Source organism: Aotus nancymaae, unplaced genomic scaffold, assembly GCF_030222135.1.
Source record: "Aotus nancymaae isolate 86718 unplaced genomic scaffold, 86718_ANA_hifiasm-v0.15.2.pri h1tg000011l, whole genome shotgun sequence".
NCBI classification, from domain to species: domain Eukaryota; kingdom Metazoa; phylum Chordata; class Mammalia; order Primates; family Aotidae; genus Aotus; species Aotus nancymaae.
The window spans coordinates 47,139,608-47,159,931 of record NW_026988422.1 but is presented as its reverse complement, the minus strand read 5'-3'; the positions used below and the strand labels follow the sequence as shown (position 1 = coordinate 47,159,931).

Here is a 20,324-nt window from a genome sequence, read left to right as displayed (position 1 = left end):
CATTAGGATCTGAGGTCTGCACGCTGGTGACACTGCCTCTGTGTGTGCAGAAGGACAATGGATCCCAGGAAAGTAGTGGTTCTGTGCTATTGTCAGACACAGTAATTTTTAACTTTGCATAAGCAACACATTTCCTCTTTAAGGGGCTGGATGCATACTTCTGTAAGTGGTTTTACGTATTAAAATAGATATATAAGAGATTAAGGAACTTGTTAGAGTTAAATGGCAGGTAAATATTGGACTCTGGAGGAATGTCTAAAGAGACCATGGAAGGATGCTAGTAAAGAAGGAGGCAGCTGGGATTTTCCTCCAACCAGTTATATGTTCAGAACAGCCGCATTCTTACTCTTTCTTTTCTCCCTCTCCTTGCCTCCTGCTTTATCTGTGTCCTCATTTGCTTTGATGGTTCCCAAACACATTGTCCTCCTCCGTGCCTCTGCCCTCCTTTCCTTAATGCCCTCTACCTGGAATGCCCTTGCCTTTATCCTTCGAAGCCTAGCTTAAATGCCACTTGCCTATGTTACCTACCTACCTACCTACCTACCTACCTTCCTTCCTTCCTTCCTTCCTTCCTTCCTTCCTTCCTTCCTCCCTTCCTCCCTTCCTCCCTCCCTCTCTCTCTTTCTCTCTTTCTCTTTCTCTCTCTCTCTTTTTCTTACTTTCTTTCTTCTTTCACTTCTTCTTCCTCCTCCTCTTCCTCTTCCTGTTCTTTTTGAGATGGAGTCTCACTGAGTCACCCAGGCTGGAGTGCAGTAATACAATCTCGGTTCACTACCGCACCTGCCTCCCAGGTTCAAGTGATTCTCGTGCCTCAGCCTCTCAAGTAGCTGGAACCACAGGCGCACCCCACCATGCCCAGCTAATTTTTATATTTTTAGTAGAGATGGGGGTTTCACCTTCTTGGCCAGACTGGTCTTGAACTCCAGACTCAAATGATCCACCCACCTTGGCCTCCCAAATTGCTGGGATTACAGGCATGAGCCACCGCCGCAGCCCCACCTATGTTACATTTCTGCCACCCTTCTGTTTCCCAAGTCATCTGTGTTGTTGAGTCTACTCTCCCCTGACACTTTATTTATGTATCTGATATAGTGTCTGTCACAGTTTACATTGGATAGGCTTATAAATGCCCCTTCTCCCACCAGTATGTGAACTCCTTAGGGATAACAGAGTAAAGAGGTTAAGAATAGAGACTTTGGAATCTGCTACTTACTAGCCATGGGACCTTGAGACAATAGTTTATCTCTCTGAGTCTCAGAGAGACTCTGTTGGTTGTGAGGAAATGAGATATTATATATGTGAGACACTTAGCACGGTGCCTGGCATGTAAACATGCAGTAATGATTGTTTTTCTTTGTACTCTCAGGTTCTAATGCCTAATGAGTCCCAGGATTTTTTTTTTTTAACCAAGCTGAATAATGCACATGGAAAAATTCTGATTTCTCAGAGCCTTTTGGTGGATACATCTTATACCATTTTGTTCTCTTCTTTTTTTTTTTCTTTTTCTTTTTGAGACAGAGTCTCACTCTGTTGCCCAGGCTGGAGTGTAGTGGCACAACCTTGGCTCACTGCAACCTCCACCTCCTGAGTTCAAGTGATTCTCCTGCCTCAGCCTTCCAAGTAGCTGTGATTACAGGCAAGTGCCACCATGCCCAGCTAATTTTTTTATCTTTTGTAGACATAGGGTTTCACCATGTTGGCCAGGCTGATCTGGAACTACTGAACTCAGGTGATCCACCCACCTCAACCTCCCAAAGTGCTGGGATTACAGGTGTGAGCCACTGCACCTGGCCTTGTTCTCTTCTAAAACACAGCTTCTTAATCTGTATAAATGAAGGAAGCCACCCTTTTTCCCCCCTTTCCACTGCAACTAGCCTTTTTAGAGATTTTAGGTTTTGTTTTTGAGATACTCTTTTGAATTCATGGTGGACAGAGAAAAGGGATCTGAGAGAGCAGAGAGGGGTAGGTGCAGCCAGTATCCCTGAGACCAGAAACTGAGCAGATGTCTCCTGGCTTGCTCAGGAAGGGACCAGAAACAAACTCTGGAAGAAGACCTAGAAGTAAGGCCCCAGCTTTTACCATGATTTACTCCATTGTAACATCACCTACATTACTCAGTCTCTGAATCTCTGTGTCCTCATCTGTAAAATGAGCACAATGGTATTTACTTCTGGGATGGTGGTAAGGATGATACATTGTACTTGCTGTGTAGGCACAGTGCCTGCCCATAGGAGGGGTTTAGTAAATACTGACCACTTTACAGGGATGGGCAACCATGGGTGTTCCTCAATAGCTGTGACTGAATGCTAACCATATACCGGGCACTGGCTTCGATCTAAGTGTGTGTGATGAAAAAGGTGAGCCAGGAAAGGGGACCAGTAAGATGTGTTAAAGTGATGTCAGGGCTGGGCATGGTGACTCACACCTGTAATTCCAGCTCTTTGGGAGGCCGAGGCAGGCGGATCACAAGGTCAAGAGATTGAGACTATCCTGGCCAACATGGTGAAACCCTGTCTCTACTAAAAATACAAAAAAATTAGCTGGGCGTGGTGGCATGTGCCTGTAGTCCCAGCTACTCAGGAGGCTGAGGCAGGAGAATTGCTTGAACCTGGAGGCGGAGGTTGCAGTGAGCCGAGGTCGCACCATTGCACTCCAGCCTGGTGCCTGGTGACGGAGTGAGACTCTGTCTCAAAAATAAATAAATAAATAAAGTGATGTCAGGAAAGTGTGGAATCAGATGACATGGGCAGAATTAGAGGAGAATATAAATTAACAGGAAAACTTCTTTTCCTTCCTCAAGTCGATGAAGCACTTGAAGCACTCTGGATTCTTTTTTTGGTGGGAAGGGAGACAGGGTCTTGCTCTGTCACCCAAGCTGGAGTTCAGTGGCATGATCTTGGCTCACTGCAACCTCTGCCTCCCAGGTTCAAGAATCCTCCCACCTCAACCTCCCAGGTAGCTGGGACTATAGGCACATGCCACCAAGCCTAGCTAATTTTTGTGTTTTTGTAGAGACAAGGTCTCTTCTTGTGGCCTAGCCTGGTCTCAGACTCTTGGGCTCAAGTGATCTGTCTGCCTTGGCCTCCCAAAGTGCTAGGATTACAAGTATGAGCCATCATGCCTAGCCCACTATGGAATTTTCTTTCTTTCTTTTTTTTTTTGAGACGAAGTCTCACTCTGTCGCCCAAGCTGGAGTGCAGTGGTACAATCTTGGCTCACTGCAACCTCTGCCTCCTGGGTTCAAGTGATTCTCTTGCCTCAGCCTCCCAAGTAGCTGGGACTACAGGTGCACGCCACCATGCCCATCTAAGTTTTGTATTTTCAGTAGAGACTGGGTTTCACTATGTTGGCTAGGCTGGTCTCCTCCTGACCTCATGATCCTCCCGCCTTGACCTCCCAAAGTGCTGGGATTACAGGAATGTGTCACAGTGCCTGGCCTTGGAATTTTCCAAGAGATTTAAAATCCGCAAACATTTAAAATGTGATTAATGTTTAATTTTACTTTTAATTGAATGATTTAAAAATAGTCTTTTAAAACACTTTGGTTGGGAAAGATTTATAATTTCGTTTTATCTTTGTCTTTTTCTCTCTCTTAACATTTTATTTTCCTTTTCCCAAAGGTGGCAGAAAGAGCACTCTATTACTGGAATAATGAATACATCATGAGTTTGATAGAAGAAAACTCTAACGTCATCCTTCCCATCATGTTTTCCAGCCTTTATAGGATTTCGAAAGAACATTGGAATCCGTAGGTTTTCAGTTTATTTCCTCCGTTCTCTTCCTCTCTTCCTCTCTTTTTTTTTCCCTTCAGCCTTATTATGTGCCAGATACTGTCCTTGTTGCTGAAGAGGTATGTGAAAAGATAAAATCCTTACCTCTGGGGATTCACTGACTGGAGAAAATAGACAGATTCTTTAACAAAAGACCAGTTAAAGTATCTGTTTACTTGACAGGGTTCTTGATCTATCTGTGATGGTAGTAGATCTTTTGGGGAGGCACTGCAGCTGCAAGGAGAGGTGTGTAGATACTGATGGCATGGCCATGCTTAGAGGGAATCTGAAAGGAATTTGGTAGGTGGATGGCATAGGGAGAACCCTTTCAGACAGTGGGTCCACCCATCACGATAAAAGGCACAAAGATGTAAAAAGCACCTGTCAGTTTCTGAGACTTGTGAGTTTGGGAGGGCTGAGGCACAAGGTCTTTTGAGGAAGAGTGCTGGAAGATGTGGCTAGAAAAGATTGTGGGACTCCTGTGAGCCTTCACCATGTTAGATGATGAGAAAGTACTGAAGGGTTGTAAGTGGGGAAGTGGTCTGCCTAGGTTTGCATTTTAGCGTGATCTGTTTCTTAACAGCCAACTCAGTCGTTATATGTATCTCTCGGAAAAGAAAAAGTTTAAAATCATCAAGGAGAAGTTTAACGTGCAACCCTGTGAAGGTTAAAGCATTCTGAATTTGAATGCATTTACATGTTTCTCTGTGGAATAGAAGGAAAATTTAATGTGGCATTTAAAAATTAGTAGATATAATTCAGTATATTTCATCTTTTAAAATTTTGCACGTAATTATAAAATATCACATTTCTCATTTTTCAAAGTTGCCTAATTTTATTAATAGAACTAGTAAAAGTAAGGAGCTGATAAACAGTTAAGTCCCTTTATACAGATTGTCTCTTGAGAACCTAGAGAATTGTTCTAGCAAGTGTCTGTAACTACCCAGTATACTATATTTGGTGCTTTCCCATCATTGCCCTTGGGAGGAAGGTCATTCTGGAACCTTAACAGAAAAGAACTTAAACTTTCCTTTTAATGGCACAAGGCAGAAGCTACACAGCAAGTGTACTTTCTTATAAATGTTTTGGAAACATCAGACTTATGGTTTATTTAATATATGGCTAATTTTTACCAAGGCCTTTTTCAGTGGTATTAGGAGCATGTTTGTTGCAAAACGGAAGCCATAGATATTTTTGCAAAGGGAAAAGCTATTTAGACTCTAGTCTGAAGCTATCAAGACCATCATAACCTTGTCCTCACATTGCCTAAGAGCTCATTCTTGATAAATATGGGCTACCATTTTGGCTGTTTAGCTGTATAGTGTACCATAGCTAATAGCAACCATCCCAGCTTGCCAGTTATCTCTATTTATTTATTTATTTTAAGATGGAATCTTGCTCTGTTGCCCAGGCTGGAGTTCAATGGCATTATCTTGGCTCACTGCAACCTCCACTTCCTGGGTTCAAGCAATTCTCCTGCTTTAGCCTCCTGAGTAGCTGGGGCTACAGGCGCCTGCCACCACACCTGGCTAACTTTTGTATTTTTAGTAGAAGCGGGGTTTCACCATATTGGCGAGGCTGGTCTCAAACTCCTGACCTTGTGATCCGCTCCCCTGGGCCTTCCCAAGTGCTGGGATTACAAGCGTGAGCCACCGCGCCCAGCCAGCTTGCCAGTTATCTTATCAGCATATCTTTTGGGTCAGCAGAACTGGTGCAGATCACAGCTAGACAAATAACTCCTATTAAATCACCCAACCTACACAGGGGCTTGGGTTCATTTCTTTGGATACGAATAATTTATATATATGTGTGTATATATATATATATATTTAAAACATTTGTTTCTGTGGAAGTAGCTTCTGATTTTGATGAATTCTGTATATTATTTAGAAAATAGAATTCAATGCAAATACAGGTGTCTAAGGTTAGTGCCATCATAGGCCCTTATTTTAGGGTGAAGTTGCTTTACTTTTATACTTGCCTTTTTGTTAAGTGAAATTATCAAGTGCCTACAGGCAGCTCTATTCTGGGTGCCAACAATTAGAAGGGCAAAATGAGATATTTTTTCTAGTTCTACCACCCCTCAGAAAATTATCTTGCCTTTAATGGCAAAGAATAGAAATCTCTTGATGTGGAAATGAACTATAGGTCATGTTCAGTTGTTCCAACTAAAAAGGGATACAGACAATGTGCAGTACAAGGAACTCATTCAGACAAAAGTTGTGCTTTTGCTTTCTTCCTTCAGTATCCCATTTGATAAGACTTACTAACATGTTCCCTTTTTTCTGTGCTTTACAGGGCTATTGTGGCGTTAGTGTACAATGTGTTGAAGGCATTTATGGAAATGAACAGCACCATGTTTGACGAGCTGACAGCCACATACAAGTCAGATCGTCAGCGGTAACTTTTTAAAGCTTTTTTTGTCAGCTGTGCATAAACTATTGAGTTTTTTCCTTGCTCTTTGAAGTTGCCTAATTGTACCCCAAATCTTAAACAGCACAATTTTTTTACAGTCATGCATTGCTTAACAACCGGTATATGTTCTGAGAAATGCATCATTAGGCAGTTGTGTTGTGTGAACATCATAAGTGTACAGTAATTGCACAAACCTTGATGATATAGCCTGCTGTGACACATCTGAGCTATATGGTATTGCCTATTCTTCCTGGGTTACAAACCTGTATAGCGTGTTACCATGGTGACTATTATAGCCAGTTGTAACACAAGTCACTAGGCAGTAGGACTTTTTCAAGCCTTTTTTTTTTTTTTTTGAGACAGAGTCTCACTCCATTGTCTAGGCTGGTGTGCAGTGGTGCAGTTTCAGCTCACTGCAACCTCCATCTCCCAGGTTCAAGCGATTCTTCTGCCTCAACCTCCTGAGAAACCGGGATTACAGACGTGCAGCACCATGCCCGGCTAATTTTTTGTACTTTTAGTAGAGACAGGATTTCACCATGTTTGCCAGGCTGATCTTGAACTCCTGACCTGTGATCCACCCGCTTCTGCCTCCCAAAGTGCTGGGATTACAGGTGTGAGCCACCGCACCCAGCCTCAAGCCTGTTAAAATTTTATAGGACCACCATGGTATATGTGGTCTGTGTTGACCAAAATGTTGTTATTCAGCACATAACTGTATTTATATATTCATTGTTAAACGCTTATTAACTGTGCCTATATTACTGTGCCACTGGGTAACAAAGCTTTGTGACACTGTCATTTTGATAAAGTCTGCTTTCCTCCTTTTCTTTAATAATATTTCAGTTCTGCCTCAGGTTAAGAGCCTGGCAAATAACTGGTATTAGAGACTATCAGGTGGTTTGCTACCTGGATTCACTCCCACTCTGAATTTACTTGAAGTATAATTAGGCAGATATTGTTCTTCACTCCAGTTGCAGTGGGAATGAAGCACCATTTATCTAGCTCTTGGGCCCAGGACTTACTGGAACTCAACAAATTTATTACAATCTAAAGAGCAGTGAAAAGAACATGAAGGTCAATAGTCCTAACCAGAAATGTTTGAGACCAAATGTGAGCACAAACCAGTGGAACTCTTTACAATGAATGCTTATGGCTTACTTAAGCCTTTCTTGATTTCATTTTGATGATTCTTCAGTTTTGTTATATCTTGTTCAATGTGTTCTATTTTTCAAAAGATGTACTTGGGGAGATCATAGAAATCTAGAGAACTCTTAGTAGTTGAGCCTCTGGTTTGGCTTTGATCACCCATAAGCAGATGTCAACTTTGTATATCATAAAACTGGACGTTTAGAGGACCCAGAGGTATGTGCAAGTGTTCATAGCCAGGGTCTTGCTGAACTTCTGTGGTTCCCTTGGTGCTTTGCTTTGCCTCATTTTTAGTTTGTCACTTCCATTTTATTGACAAAAAGAGCAATGAGGGGAAAGATTTGATGGCAGAGAGACCATTGCAATGATTTTTTTTTAAGTTACCAGGGATGTGATTTATGAAAACCAACTTAATTACAGAATATGGCAAGTATTTAGCTAGAGACAGAAGAGCCTGAGATTTTGTACCCAGAATATTGGGATTAATATCAATTATGGGATATGTTATTCCACACTTAACATTTTAAACAACTTTTAATTCATTGATCTCAAACTCCTGACCTTGTGATCTGCCCCCCTCGGCCTTCCCAAGTGCTGGGATTACAGGCGTGAGCCACTGCGCCCAGCCAGCTTGCCAGTTATCTTATCAGCATATCTTTTGGGTCAGCAGAACTGGTGCAGATCACATCTAGACAAATAACTCATATTAAACCACCCATGCTACACCGGAGCTTGGTTTCATTTCTTTGGATACGAATAATTTATATATATATATATATATATATATATATATATATATATATATATATATATATGTAAAACATTTGTTTCTATGGAAGTAGCTTCTGATTTTGAATTTTGATGAATTATATTAGCAATTGTTGCTAATTATTAAATTTATAATAACCCTCCCTGCCCCAAACTTAAGTTAAAATCTTTAAAGGATGTTACTTAAAAAAAAGGGTGAAGGGTACATTTAAACACTGTGGTGCACCATGAAAGGTATATTGTACATAGCCTCTTTTCTTTCAGAGCAACTGAAAGCACTTTATTATTATCCTAGTTGAACCAAGATTCAATTTGTAGAAGCTCATCAAGAATATTGAAGAACTTACCTGGGCACGGTGACCAAGTCAAAGCAGGGGTATCATCTCAGGTCAGGAGTTCGAGACCAACCTGGCCAACATGGTGATACCCTGTCTCTATTAAAAATACAGAAATTAGCTGGGCATGGTGACATGCACTTATAGTCCCAGCTACTAGGGAGACTGAGGTAGGAAGATCGCTTGAACCTGGGAGGTGGAGGTTGTAGTGAGCTAAGATCACGTCTCTGCACTCCAGCTTGGGCCTTGGAGCAAGACTCCGTCTCAAAAAAAATATATATTGAAGAACTTATTTCTACTCAAATCGTCTGATTTGTTTTTAATTAACTTCAATGATAAAACTATTTTCTGATTATTATCTATAGTAAGTAGACCAAACCCTTGAAAAAGATAAGAATTAACTAAGGGGATCAGGGGTAGATAAAACTATGAGGTTGATTGTGATATTCTGGCATATTACAGTGATTTATAATGAGTGGACTTTCTTAATGAGAAAATGGGTTTTTAAAAGCAAGGATAATAATTTGTCAAATGAGCAGTAGAAGGATGTACTGACAGATGGAAACACTGGTTTCTCCATGGATGTAGGAATAGGATAAGAGAATGAAGACATTTATTTGGTACTATCGAAGAATAACTGAATGGACAAGTTTACTTCAGGATAGCAAGAAGTTAATAGTTTCAGTTCAGATCAATTTTTTTTTTGAGATGGAGTCTTGCTCGGTCGCCCAGGCTGGAGTGCAGGGGGGCAGTCTCAGCTCACGGCAGCTTCTGCCTCCCGGGTTCAAGCGATTCTTCTGATTCAGCCTCCCAAGTAGCTGGGACTACAGGCATGTGCCACCATGCCCTGCTAATTTTTGTATTTTTAGTAGAGACGGGGTTTTGCCATATTGGCCAGGCTGATCTTGAACTCCTGACCTTGTGATCCGCCCACCTTGGCCTCCTAAAGTGCTGGGATTACAGGCATGGGCTACCGCACCCAGCCTCAAATTTTTAAGTATTACAAATCTGAAAATGGTGGGTGGAATAAGTAGTTAACACTGTTAGATACATATGCCAACATTAGTGCTATGTAAAATTGAAATTAGAAGAGAATTTGACAATATCCCTGGCATGACAGTGTGGTTAAGTGTTAAAATTTCCACCCACAGGGAGAGAGAAAAGTGGGAAAGATTGGGGGTGACAGTAACTATATCAGCAATATTTAGAATTTTTAAAGATAAAGTTGTCAGTATGAAAGCTGTGTGATAGAGGCCGGGTGTGGTGGCTCACGCCTGTAATCTCAGCACTTTGGGAGGCCTAGGTGGGTGGATCACCTGAGGTCAGGAGCCTGACCAATATGGTGAAACCCCATGTCAAAAAAAAATTAAAAATAAAAAAAAAGAAAAGCCCCACAGGATAAATTGCATTGAATGCCATAAATCTCTTGATCAAAAACGAATGAAACACTTTAGTAACAAGGTGATGAATGGTTTAATGAAGCCACCACTTAATTTATGCCTAGTGTTCCGTTATTGGAACACTAAGCTTGTGGGAGTTATATCCTACGCTGAGGGTCATCACAAAGGTCTGATTTTTCACAAAAATATTTTGCAACTTCCGGCATAAATGGGTTAAAACTGCAAATTGGGGCAATGTGAACCTGAAATACATTGAAATGCTTTTTACTTGAGTAAAATTCTAGCCCTTGCTTACTGTCCCCTTCTCTTTCCAAATAAAAAGGTCATATTCATCGAAAGCAGGATCTATAGAATTGATTTATATGTACCCCAATTAGTGTTCTTTGCTAACATTTATTTAGACCTCATATTACCCCCAGACTGTACTGGGAAACAAAAAGTGATAATTTGCCAAACAGCTTGCTTATGTTTAGAATCTGGAAGGCACCAGGAATGGTGGTACACACCTGTAGTTCCAGCCACTCAGGTGGCTGAAGCAAGAGGATTGCTTGAACCCAGGAGGTTGAGGCTACATTGAGCTATGATTGTGCCACTGCACTTCAGCCTGGGGAACAAAATGAGAACCTATCTCTCAGAAAAAAAAAAAAAAAGAAGAACAATCTGGAATCCAGAATGATTAGATTGGAGGATTATCTAATCTTGCCTTTACTGTCCTATAAATGCAATTTTTCAGGGTCAAATTAACAAATAGGTAATTATGAAAACAGTTCTGCTCATTGAAATTTATATTGTGCAGATTTATATTTGAGATAACTAAGCTAATTATGGTAAACAAGTCCTAAATTATGAAAATATTACCTATTAAATGATGATACTAATTACCATATTATATAATCCAACATTTCCTCAAGTCTCTAGTGGAATAGGAGTATAAAATTACTTAGGTTTTTCTAGAGTGTTTTCGGAGTTGGAGGGAATCAAGATTAATTTCTGTTGTTCTAGATAATAGAACTTTTAAAAAACGTTGGTTATAATGTTTTTAAAAAATGAGGCATTGGTATTACATACAAATTTCATTCAACCCATGTGAATTTCCCTGAGTAAAAATTGTATTGTGGCTGAAGTTTAATCCTTGCTAAGTGAGGTAGTGCACGGATTATATCCTCATGCCTGAGATGGTAGAGCAGAGCCCCCATTTTCAGAAATTTTCTGAATTCCTGGATTTATGAATGTTAATCTGGGTTTGTTTGTTTGTTTGTTTGTTTGTTTTTTGAGATGGAGTCTTGCTCTGTTGCTCAGGATGGTATGCAATGGTGCGATCTCAGCTCACTGCAACCTCTGCCTCTAGGGTTCAAGTGATTCTCCTGCCTCAGCCTCCTGAGTAGCTGGGACTATAGGCATGCACCACCATGCCCAGCTAATTTTTGTATTTTTACTAGAGATGGGGCTTCACCATGCTGACCAGGCTGGTCTTGAAATCCTGACCTCAGGTGATCTGCCCTCTTTGGCCTCCCAAAGTGCTTGGATTACAAGCGTGAGCCACCAAGCCCAGCCTAGGTCTGCTTTTTATTGGTTCACTGCAACCTGAAAAAACCAGAGACAGTGCAGTGAATTTTTTTAATAAATGTGAATTTATTTAACCTACAATATAGTCTTGTATTCTTGTATCATGTACTTCCTACTTGGTTGATGTTAAAAATCCTTGTTTGTAAAAATGTGGTAATTTTAAAATGTCCTTGGCCAAATAAAGTTTGTTGATTCTATTTTGAACATCCAGTTTTGGGGGAAATTTTACCAAATAATGAAATCTCAAAGTCTGAAAATCACTAGTAAAATTGATATTAAACCCAATTTGAAGGCTTGATACATTAAAATTTAATACATAATAATGTCAACCAAGTTCTTTTCAGTTCATTAAAAGTAAAATCACAAGTTTTTGGTTTCTTCTAAACTGATAAAAAGTTTAAATATACATGAGGTAGGAAAAATAGGTATGAATAAAGGAGAGGATATATTTTCTTGACCTACTACATTCTCTGTATCAGTGTCATCTCCGGCATCCTTTTTGAGAAACTATTTGGAGATAAAGAAAAATTCAATTCTTACTAATCTGCAAGTGAAAATCACTAATGTGCCCTTGGTTTTATGATAACTGATACTTATAAGTCATTCCCATTTTTGTTTCTTAGTAATTTTAAAGTTAATTTTTGGAATTAAGCTAAGTGTAAAGGAGTATTAAGGTGAAATTGTAAAATATTTTTGTCATCTCCTACTCTGTTCATTAATACTACTTTTACGTGTCTGTAAATGTCAACAAAAAAGCATGAGAGAAAAATCAAGACGAAAACTGCCCACAGGCTTGAGCCACTTTTTTTCAAAGACCTTTTAAAATATACATAGGGAAAAATATGTTAAGTATTTATTAAGGGGGCAGTTATTGTTGGATAATCTCATTAAACCTCGGTTGTTTACATTGTATTCTGTTTCTTCTTCAGTGAGAAAAAGAAAGAAAAGGAGCGTGAAGAATTGTGGAAAAAATTGGAGGATCTGGAGTTAAAGAGAGGTCTTAGACGTGATGGAATAATTCCAACTTAACAAAAATAATGACAACAACATTACTAACCTGTGGAGTCACACATTTATGTAGTAGAAGATGGAGCAACAGTTTTCTGTATTGTGCAACTTTACAGTAGATTTCACATTTGTTTCATTATTACAACAGCACTGTATATACCTGTCTCTAAGTAAAGGAAAAAAAAAATAAGGACTTCAATCCAAAGTTTGGACAGTAGATGGACTTCTCAGAACTTTGCAAACATAATCATTGTTCTAACCCTCTCTAAAAAACAAATCGGTCTTCAAAGATCTGTTGATGAAATTGCTATGTTAAAATTCCATTATTGGGAGTTCCTTATTTATCACTAGCAGAGAGTATGATACAATTTTCAAATGTGAACAATCTTAAATTTAGCTTGTCTTTCTGCTAAGCTGTTAAATGTATTTATAGTAAAGGAAAAAAAGACTGTCATTTCCTTATAAGTTTGTATAACATCCTCCTCTGGATCACTTGACTGTAATTTGACATCTTTTTCTTTTGCACATCTTCCTGAGTTGAATGTCCACGTGGAATGGGGCCATGAATTATAAAGGTCCCTGATAAAAGTTCTGTTTACTGGGGTGAACATCTTTCCAGTAACCAGGTAGTCCTGGTACTCCTTTAGTTTTAAAATTAGGAGTTAAAAGAGAAGAGGTGATAAACATAGTAGGAAAGGGAATTTTGGATTCACGCATCAGTTTATGTTGAATCCAAATCAATGTCTTGAATCCTTTGAAAACAGGCACTGGGACATCACAGGCTTCCGTACCTGACCAGTATTAGTTGCATATATCATTGAACACACATACCAGAGATGTTTCAGAAATGTGAGAAAAACATCCTTTTGGACCATTTGAAATAAAGACAAACACTAAACAATACACCCATGAAATTGATCGCCGGGATTGCAAAGCTAATTGGGAAAAGAGTTGAGCAAACAGCTTGGACTGTTTGGAATTGTTGCCTTACTTTTTAATATGTATTTATAAAGTATTCCAGCAAAAGAGGATGTAGCCTCTAGGAAAAAACAAACATGTTACAGTGTTTTTTGTAGATTCTCGTTCTATATCTCATCACAGCGCCAGCCCTGTTTTTAGCCGGAAAGGATTCAGGATAAACATTATTATGCATTCTGAATTGGATGCATATTCCTAACTACTGTATTTGTTATCAAAAGTGGTTCTACAAATGCTACTGAAAAAAATCTGGAAATTCCTAATGTCCTGAGTATTAATAATAAAGTTTAAAAATGCTTTTATATCAAAGGTGCATCGTGACCAAATTGTTTAAGAAAAAACAAAAACAAAAACAAAATCTAGGGCTGTATTATATATATATATCTATATATACATATATATAGATAGATATATATATATCTTATTGGCTCTCTGCTTTGTATTTAAAAGAAGAATCGACATCTTGGGTAGGTAAACCACTGATAAAACTTGTGTATAGTATGTACTTACCTAATGCAGTAGCATTATTATATACTGAAAGATACGTGTTTGGGGGTTTATTTCCAGGATGCTTTTGGTTGTTATGGACATGGCAGCAGTGAGTTGGTAATCCTAAACCATCACTTCCAGCAGTATTATAGAGCTGATTCTGTGTTCATATGTTGAATTGTAGTAACAAACACGAACATATGAACTATTGTTGCTCTTAATAGAAATACAATACAAATATGGGCTTGTATATTTTCTTCTTTACATTTAAATATAAAGTAGAATATGCAGTTTTATTATTTTCAAGAAAAAGGAAAAAAAGCTGCTGACCACCTCTCTCTCCCAAAAAGGTTTTCAGGATTATCAGGTCACAGTGTGTACGTAAGAGTCAGCTAATTATGGATATTGTCATCTCGGTAACTTTGTAAAAAAACAAAAACAAAACTGGCATTGTTAATTCCTAAAAAGAAACAGCAGTTAAAAAAAAAAAAAAAAGTCATATGCAACACCAGACACAACATGATTTAATGGAATTAATAGTTTTTTTTTTTAAAAGAACATTGATAAGGATTCACTGTAAAGTTGGCAGAGGTTGCTAAAAACAAAACAACTGACTTTAAAAATGCTGGAACAAGGTGATAAAAAATAAATTTGTAACAATCTTCTCCTTTTTAGCTCTTGTGATTTTAGCCCTTTAGTTTTAACTCTGCATTATATTTATTTTGATAGTATAAACTTTTGTTTGCCATTAATTCATCTTTTTAGGTAGAAGACATTAAAATCACAGGTTTATGAAGAATCTCTGCCCATTGGAATGAAATGCAGTCATTTGAAATGAGAAAGGCCAGGACCCTTTTTGCACCTTACCCTGTCTTCAAGAGTAAAGGTGAAAACTTACAGCTCTCCTCCTTGATGTCAATTTTGTATGTTGATCATTCCAAACTGACAAGAATAAAGCCAAATTTTAGACATATTTAAAGAACAAATTAAAGCTATATGTCTAAAATTCATGGGGCAACTTCTGAGAAGAAACACTGTCTTTTTCTTTTTTAATGGAAAGTGACAATGTGACATTTGTCATGTTGTGTGCGGTGACGCAGAGTAACTGAGGTAATCTGACTGTTGCACTATGTGACATATTTCAGGATGTACTTGCTGCATTTGCAGCAACCCTCTCTCTCTGTCCCTTCCCACAGTTCTGCTGTTGCTACAACTTGAGTTAATTGTGACAAATGCATCTTTGTGTTATATTTTGTTTGCTTCATAATTTCCAGAACTATATATAAATATATTTTTAAAATAGCAAATATTGTAGTTAGTGAGTGATACTCACTCCAACCTTATCCTTACCATATTGGTTTCAGGGATAGGATTAAGAGTGTCTTTGGAAGAAAAAAAATACGCACAGCCCTGTGGTTTAGAATGATGCTGAGGCCTTAGGCTGTGGGCCTAGAACAACTATGTGAGTGAATTCATCCATCTCATACTTTGAATCAAGCATGCATTCCTTTTTCTCATTGTGCAAATACCCCCAGTTGTTTTCCTTCAGTGTTGAGTTTTTTCCTTTTAAATTTTATTATATTTTTCTCTCCCTAACATCTGACTTTTTTATAAAAGAAAAGAAAAAATAAAAAAATAAGAGATAAATAATACCCTCGATGCCGCTGGATACTCACAAGCAGGGTTATGCTCCTTCATCTTGGGCTTGTTTGCCTAAATGAAAGGGTTTAATTTATTTTGTACCTCCTATGCGTGGGATAGTCCAGGGTGCAGAGCCAGGACTTGCTTGTAATTGCACCTGCTATACTTAAATGTATAGCCCTAGGCTCAATCACACTATGGAAAGAAACAAAAAAAGTATATTTAGAGCTTTAAAAGCTTTTTTATTTTTTTGTGGGGATGAGGGTGGGATGGGAAAGGGATGTATGGATGTTATCGGCATTTTTAAGTGTTTAGAGTTTTTTGGGGTTGTGGGTTTTTTGTTTTGTTTTGTTTTTCCTTGTTTTCTTTTTTCCTTTTAATTGGATGCACTGACCTGGCCCAGGAAATGAAGAGATTCTCTTTTGATGCTATTACCAATGTTATCATAAAGTGACAGTCACCTGTAACAAAAAGGTGGCACCAAACGTGATCACTGATGTTTTATTTGCACAACAATATTTTTATTTTTGTATTTCGGCTCAGCTGCTTCTCTGAGTGGAGTTAAGGAATGAGCCACAAAGGAGTTTTGTAGTAGGTATATTGGCATTGCATTTTATATTCCTCTATATTTAATTTTGAAAATCTAAAAGAAGGATTGTGCATCTTGAGAGAAAGTTGAGCAAATTGTGATCTAGCGGAATGTTAATTTGTGCTGCTTCTTGTGCACGACAGCAGCAGTAGTATCTCTCTTGGAAATAAACATCCCATATTATGATGTCTATGAATATAGGTTTCCTTTTCTTCCTTCCCTCCCTCCTTTCTTTCCCCACCTTTCTCTTTCTTTTCTCTCTCTCAGCCTCTCTTTTCCTCCTTCCCCCTTCCCTTCCTTCCTCTTTCTTTACTTTTTTCGAAATCACTTATTGTAAATAAGTTGTAATCCAAACCTCATGTATCAATGGGGAACTTTCAAATATAAATATTACCAATGCATTTTCTGGTTGTTGTCTGATTTTTGATTGAAGTATAATGAGAATGACATGTCCTTTGCTTTTGGTTTGAGGACTTCGCTTTAGCTTCATAAATCTTTTGGTATTTTAGTATTTCATTGTTTTAGCAGGAGAGGGCAGCAAAAGTTCATTTTCCCTGTTAGTAATGCTGTGGTTCATGATCGGTTTTAAATTTAGCTGTGTGTGTGTGTTTTTTTAAACAGCATCTCTTTGTGAGTAGAAGTAAAAATGAAACATTTTTGATATGAAAAGTTGCATATGAAAACTACAGACTGGTTCAACCAGACAGTGAAGACTTCTGATCCACATCAAACTTAAAATGCCACAAAACAATCTTCCACCTCTAGCTAAAACATGCTACTTCCTTTTCAAACACAACAAAATGCAAGCTGAGTCTTAAACACTTGGAATTTAAAATGTTTTTCTTTGGAAATGATTTGCTTTCTTCAAAGTGGTAACAGAAACAAAAATGAAGGTGCTCCCCAAAAAGAAATGTAACCTTCCCCTTTCACAGATGTGTGAGAGGTTCTGTACTGTGGGTGCATCATAATAAAGAAGCAGTGAAGAGTTTTCAGGTGCCTGGCTGTTTTTGTTTGTTTGTTTCTGAACTCCGTGGCCTTTTGAACCAAATATTAGATTTGATTAACTTAGCTTTGAGGCAGTGGGGTTGGTATGTTTAGGCTTTCATTTTGAGAAGTCAGTTTATGATTATCTAATATTGGGGAATGGTCCAGTATCTATTGCTGTATAAATACTACTCCAAAAGTAGCAGCTTAGAAGAACAACGATTTATTCTCATCACAAATCTATAGTTTGGGAAAGGCTTAGCAATAACATCTTGTTTCTGATTCTCGAGTATTAACTGGGGTGTCACAGGTGGGACAGGAAACTTCACTTCCAACATGGCTCACTTACATGGTTGACAAGTTAGTGCTGACAGTTGGCTTGGAGTTCAGTCAGGGGTCTCAGTTCTTCCTCACAGTACTTTCTTCTTGGGCTTCCTTACAGCATGGCAGGTGGGTTCTAGGAGGCACAAAGTAGAAACTGCCTGTTCTTTGAGGCCTGGGCCCAGATACTGTCATGGCATCACCTGCATCATATTGTATTGGTCAGGCGGTCACAGAGCCTGCTCAGATTCAAGTGGAGGGGACATAGTCCTTACAGCAAATTAATGAGAAGTGTTTTCAGTAATTTGCAGTTATCTTTAAGCTACCCTGGGATAGTTTTTTTTTTTGGTAAAGTATTTGATTTAGGGGTGATCTACTCCCTTGGCAAATTCAATTACATCAAATTTGGAACCATGTGGAATTATTCAATTAATGTTTCATATTAAAATTAATCTGAGTTTGGAAGGGAAAAGCCCTTGTAAATGTCTGACATTTTGTATTTCAAAGCATAACCACTTGTAGCATCTGAAGATCAACCTTCTGGTAAGTTAGAAAGAAGAAATTTGTAACAAAAAATTTTAGGGTTCGAGAGACTTAAGAGATGATTTTAAGAAAATATTTAATTCTTTGCATATTGTTGCTTCCTGTCTATAAATATTTACAAGAATGGAGGCAAGGTAAATGTACTGTAAATATATGGATTTTTGTATAAGTAATATGTCTATTAAGTAATGTTTCTATTAGATTAAGTTTACATTAGACTTTAATTTTTTTAAACTGAAACTAAGTATGTGATAGCTAAAGGGTAATTAATTTGACTTTTTTGTTTTTTTTAAGATGGGGTTTCACCATGATGACCAGGCTGGTCTTGAACTCCCGACCTCAGGTGATCCACCCACCTCGGCCTCCCAAAGTGCTAGGATTACAGGTGTGAGCCACCGCACCCGGCCCAGTTTGACTTTTTAAAAATGATTTTTTTTTTTTGAAGAAAGTATTGCTTTTTTATTATTAGGCACATACTTTTTGTAGACGACTGGGAACATGAGTAGACAGACATTTATTGCCTATCAGCCAAGTGAGAGAACCTCTGGATAGGTTCTTAATTTTATTATTACAAAAAAAAAATTGATAAGATTATTGGCCTTATTAAACACATGAGGAATTGAGACTTACAGATTAAATAATGGGTCTAAGACATGTACATGAATGATTCATCTGTAATGCATGTTCATCATACATGTTCATTATACACATAATACACATTCTCAGAAAGGCAGAATTACTTGCTTTTATGATTTTTTTTTTTGTAACCTAAGAAACCTTTCCTACCCCATTTTCCTATTCCAGGCCAAAAAATATTCCCTTATGTTTTCTGTAAGAGCTTTCTAATTTTAGCTTTTATGCTGAGATCTGTGGTTTATCTTGGATTATTTTCTTATGTTATAAAATAGGAATCTAGATCCAGTTTTTCCATGTGGATATCCAGTTATTGTGGGAGCAATTGTTGAAAAGTCTCCCCAAACAAATGCTTTCTTGTCAAAAAGCTACCTTAAAATTGTATGTCTAATCTGGGTTCTCTCTTGTGTTCTAATGGTTGATTTTTTTATTCTTATGCCAGAACCACACTGTCCTGATTGCTGTAGCTTTATAATTATCTTGAATCAAGTTGTCTTTCAGTTTTGTATTTTTCAAAATTACTCTCAGTATTCTAAGTCTTTTGCATTTCTTCAAAAAATTTAGAAGCAGCATGTCTACCAAAGGGAAAGAAAAAGCCTGATTTGGGTTACATGAGGGCTCTGCTCTCATGAATGGATTGATGCCATTACTGGGAGACTGGGGGGTGGGTTTGTTGTTAAGGGAGTTGTATTTAATAAAAGGGTGAGTTTTGTTCTCTCTCTCTCTCTCTCTCTTTCTCCCTGTCTTTCCCTCCCTCCGTCCCTCTCCTTTCCTCCCCAATATACCTCCCCCTTTTCCCTTCCATCTTGGGATGACAAGCAGGAAAGTTCTTGCCAGATGCCAGCACCTTGATATTGGACTTCGCAGCCTCCAGAACTGTGAGAAATAAATTTCTTTTCTTTATAAGTTATGCAGTTTCTGGTATTCTGTTATAACAGCACAAAATAGACTAAGACATAATCCATAAACATGGCATTACTCTTCATTTATTTAATCGTAATTAAATGTGTTGTTAGCTGTAGGTTTTTCCTAGATGCCTTTTATCAGATTGAGAAGGATCCTTTTTCTTTCTAGTTGCTGAGAGTTTTTATTATGAAGAATGTTATTTGTTAAATACTTTTTCTATATATATTAAAATGATGATATGATTTTTTTAATTGTAGTTGGTTACATTAATTTCTGGGATAAACATCTATGTGTAGGTTGTAAGGTAAGAATCTAGATCTTTTCAGAGGATGTCTGGAAATAAAAAAAAGGAAAAAAAAAGAATCTAGATCTCTCTCTGTGTATCACTCAGCTTCTTAAATATCTAAATTTATAACCTTTCATGGTGCTTGTGGTAAGTTTCTAGTCAAATACTTGAAAGAATTATTTTTTCAAGTATTGTCTCTGCCCTGTTCTTTCTTTTGTCATCTTCTGTGATGCTAATTATGTATTAATTTTTTGGTATTGACTATAGGTCACAGAGGTACTGTTGGTTTTTGATTCTTTTTTTATTGAGATGAAATTCACATAAAAATTGCCATTTTAAAGTGTATGATTTATTGGCATTTGATGTATTCACAATATTGTGCAGCCATCATTTCTATCTAGTTGAAAATATTTTCCTCCCCTAAAAGGAAACACAGCACCCATGAAGCAGTCACTTCCTATTCCTTCCTCAGCCCCCGGCAACCACTAATCTGCTTTCTGCCTGTATGGATTTACCTATTCTGGATATTTCATATCAGTGGAA

General features: G+C 38.0%; 1 protein-coding gene across 2 annotated transcripts in view; it reads left to right on the top strand.

Moving 5' to 3' along the window:
• PPP2R5E (protein phosphatase 2 regulatory subunit B'epsilon) overlaps positions 1-17,096 on the top strand; it is a 171,128-nt gene extending 154,032 nt beyond the window's left edge. For both annotated transcript variants that reach the window (XM_064374914.1, XM_012464177.3), the window contains exons 12-14: positions 3,621-3,748; positions 6,069-6,170; positions 12,333-17,096. In XM_064374914.1, the coding sequence (XP_064230984.1) occupies positions 3,621-3,748; positions 6,069-6,170; positions 12,333-12,432 (330 nt within the window). In that variant the 3' untranslated portion in view covers positions 12,433-17,096. The remainder of the gene's footprint in view (positions 1-3,620; positions 3,749-6,068; positions 6,171-12,332) is intronic.
• Positions 17,097-20,324: the final 3,228 nt, after the last annotated feature.